Consider the following 3,210-nt stretch of genomic DNA (forward strand, 5'->3'; position numbering starts at 1 on the left):
TGAAAAGAAACTTCCAAATGCTAAACCAGATTGTCAAACGGAATAACATCATGGTTTTTTTGCTAAAATATGTTTATTGAACCGATAAAATACGTTTGTTAAGTCAATAAAACAGGATAGTAGGTTTCAATACACCTGTTTGTAAATTCAAACTCACAACATTTCTGTGCGTGTATACATTTTTTATTAGTTCATTTTTGTACTGAATTCTTGAGATTTGTTCAACGATAATTTGCAACGATATCAAAATAGTTTACCTAAAATCAACATCAACATCAACAATCAATGAGTTCAATTTGTTGGGTGGTGACGCGCGGTCAATTATGTGGCATTGTGTGTGAAAAGAAAAGAATTTTATTTCGTGTTTCATCCTGATTGGCTTGCTCAAGTCCTTCCTACATCATCGTTGATCGGGAGGCACGACGTCGTGTGAATTGTTGCATTAAAATAAGTTTAAGTATTACTGTAAATGACTGTAAAAAAGTCCTTCCTATATCATCAATGTCGTCTGGGTAATCGTGATGAAAAATTACATTTATTCAGTATTTAAATACCTGTGCGCGAGTGTTTTGGTGTGCTAATTAGAAAGATCTTCCCATAGCATCGTTGCTCTGAAGGCTCGCCGACGGGTTTGTTATGAAAGTCCTCCCCATAGCATCGTAGCTCGGGAGGCATCGAAAAGCCAATACCTTATCCTACTAACCCAAAAAAAATAATAATCACGTGATGCTTGAAGGAGATGCTGTGGATTCAACGGTCTCAAGCGGTATCAACAAGTATATAGCGAAAAACTCATCAAAGTTTGCAACTTCAACTATCGGACTAACATTCCTCCCTTTTGTTGAACTGCAGGCTTCTTGGGAGGGCGCCGGTATTGACTAATAAAGTAGAGATCTTCAGAGGTTAAACAGTGAACGGATGGTTGGCTCCCACTGATCATTTTTGATTCATTGTTTAACTTCAGCTGATCTGCCAATAACGGAGTAGCAGCTCATTGGCAGTCAACCATGCTCATGCTCATGCTCAATCAACATCAACATCAACAATCAATGATTATTTCAAATTTGTTGCATTTTCTTTTGACATTTTTTGTTAGTTTCAATTATTTTAAATGCAACACTTTGATTTTCTTGTACTCAGTTATAAACAAAATGCGCAGGTTGAGTTCCAAGTAAGAGATTGTTATTATCGTTGATTATTTGTTACAAAAGTTAACCTGTCAGTGACTCTTTTTCGATCTACAAAAACAGTGATTACTATTTATAATCTATTTATGTACCTCGTAATTTTTTCCTAAAAAATGATTTAACTGAAAACTTCTAAGACATTCGCTATTGGGGTAAAAGATGACTTTGTGTGTATTTTTTTCAGAAATAACTGGATGAAATTTGGTCAAATTTGAATTAAAAGGGCACATAAATATAGTCTGAGTACATAACCAATTTTTTTATTTATTATTTTTAAAATTATGATACTACATACTTGGGTAAGAGGTTATCATTTAGTGATTATAGTGTAATAATACAATTAGAGCTTTTCAATCACAATAAATAGCTTCAAAACATAATGGCATCTGATAAATCAATTAAAAATATAAGTTGATTTGTAAATTAAGCTGTTATATAGGAAATACTGAACAATAAAAAAAAACATATTTTTTGTTGAATTTAAGATAACTCCGGCTCCGACTCCGACTCCGGGTTATCAGAAATCTTCGGCTCCGACTCCGACTCCGACTCCAGCTCTTAAAATTTAGCCGACTCCGGCTCCGACTCCGACTCCAGCTGTTCGTGTTTTGACGACTCCGACTCCGACTCCACGCTTCCCAAAAAGACCCGACTCCACCGACTCCGGCTCCGACTCCGACTCCGACTCCACAGCCCTGCAATTAAGCGTGCGATACTGTTAGCAATTAGAAAAAAAAAGTTAACTGTCACTGTTCACAAAATTAAAATCTTCAGAAATACATAAAATAACACTTGTAGTAACCATTTTTACTGTGGCATAGACTGTGTTTTTTTTTATTTTTAGCTGTTTCATCTTTCACTAATCGAGCAGACAAAAACATCCCGGTTGTCATTCTGTGTTTGACTTCCGAGCGCGTTGGTGGTTTGTCGAGAATTTTCGAGGATATAATCATGATAGCCAAGTTGAGGAATGTGATATTGCTGCTACTAATGGCAACAATAGCAGCTGCAGAAGAATTTTCATTGATTACGAATTCAAGTGATGCATTGAATGATACAACGCTAGTTGTCGAAGACTATGTGCCATATCCGGATATTTTGAGTATAAGATGAATTAGATTATTAAGAAAAGATGTAACTTTAAATTCATAATTTTTCAGCTGGCGTTTGCTGCATTTTGATGATGTTAATTGTTCTTTATTTGCATATAAGAATACCTACAATACGTTCAATTTTCAAGTGCTCTCTACCAAGTTTTCTCGTAGGAATGATTTCACTCTACTCTAGTTTATTGATTCTGTACTCGACGGATACTTTGAATTCATGTTCCATTATTGGATACATGATTGGATTTTCAATAATTGTGAGCGTTTATTGGTTTTCCGTTATGTGCTATGAAAGCCATGCTGCATTTAGTGGCCGGAAATTGAGTGTTATCAGGTGTTGCTTGTACGGTTGGGGAATTCTTGGAGCATATTTGGTAATCTGTTTGGCTTTGAGTAACTTGATTGAAGATGTTAGATTTAAACCACCATTCGCTGTATGGATTTGTTCCTTTGGTGAGTTAATAAGAATCTTTTTATTTCAGTTTTGTTTAATTTAAATTTTTATGTTTCAGGCAACGACACCGCAATGCTACTGTACTACGTCCTCCCGCTGTCATTCCTGATGCTGGCCAGTTTCTGCATGCTGGTGAAGACTAAGCTGCGAATCAACCAGTTTGCCAGCCAGCCCGAGGATACCATTCGAACCGACACCAAGCTCGATCGCGAGCGGTTCTTCCTGACGGTGTTGATTTCCGTCGTGTTGGCACTTTCTTTCGCGCTGAACGTACTTTCGTGGGCTTTCCCAGACAACCACGTGTTGTACTTCCTGTCCAGCGTCTCGTTCTATGTCGTGGGGGTGGTCATCTTTTTCCTGTTTATCTGCAATCGCCACGTTGATCAGTGGTGCGGCAGATCTCGTTGATAAAGATTTAGTAGAAAAAAAGTATGAGGAGACCAATAAACTGATGATCAATTGA

General features: G+C 37.1%; 1 protein-coding gene across 2 annotated transcripts; it reads left to right on the plus strand.

The window, feature by feature from the left end:
• Positions 1 to 2,079: 2,079 nt before the first annotated feature.
• LOC120424658 (probable G-protein coupled receptor Mth-like 6) lies at positions 2,080 to 3,210 on the plus strand. Of its 2 annotated transcripts, XM_052710708.1 has the most exons (3): positions 2,081 to 2,289; positions 2,348 to 2,746; positions 2,806 to 3,210. In XM_052710708.1, exons 1-3 carry the CDS (start codon positions 2,139 to 2,141, stop codon positions 3,153 to 3,155), a joined length of 900 nt encoding a protein of 299 aa, XP_052566668.1. In that variant the 5' UTR covers positions 2,081 to 2,138; the 3' UTR covers positions 3,156 to 3,210. The 2 variants fall into 2 exon arrangements, with proteins under 2 accessions (XP_039444766.1, XP_052566668.1); XM_039588832.2 differs by having other exon boundaries at positions 2,080 to 2,289; positions 2,348 to 3,210.

This window comes from Culex pipiens, chromosome 3 (assembly GCF_016801865.2).
Source record: "Culex pipiens pallens isolate TS chromosome 3, TS_CPP_V2, whole genome shotgun sequence".
NCBI lineage: Eukaryota > Metazoa > Arthropoda > Insecta > Diptera > Culicidae > Culex > Culex pipiens.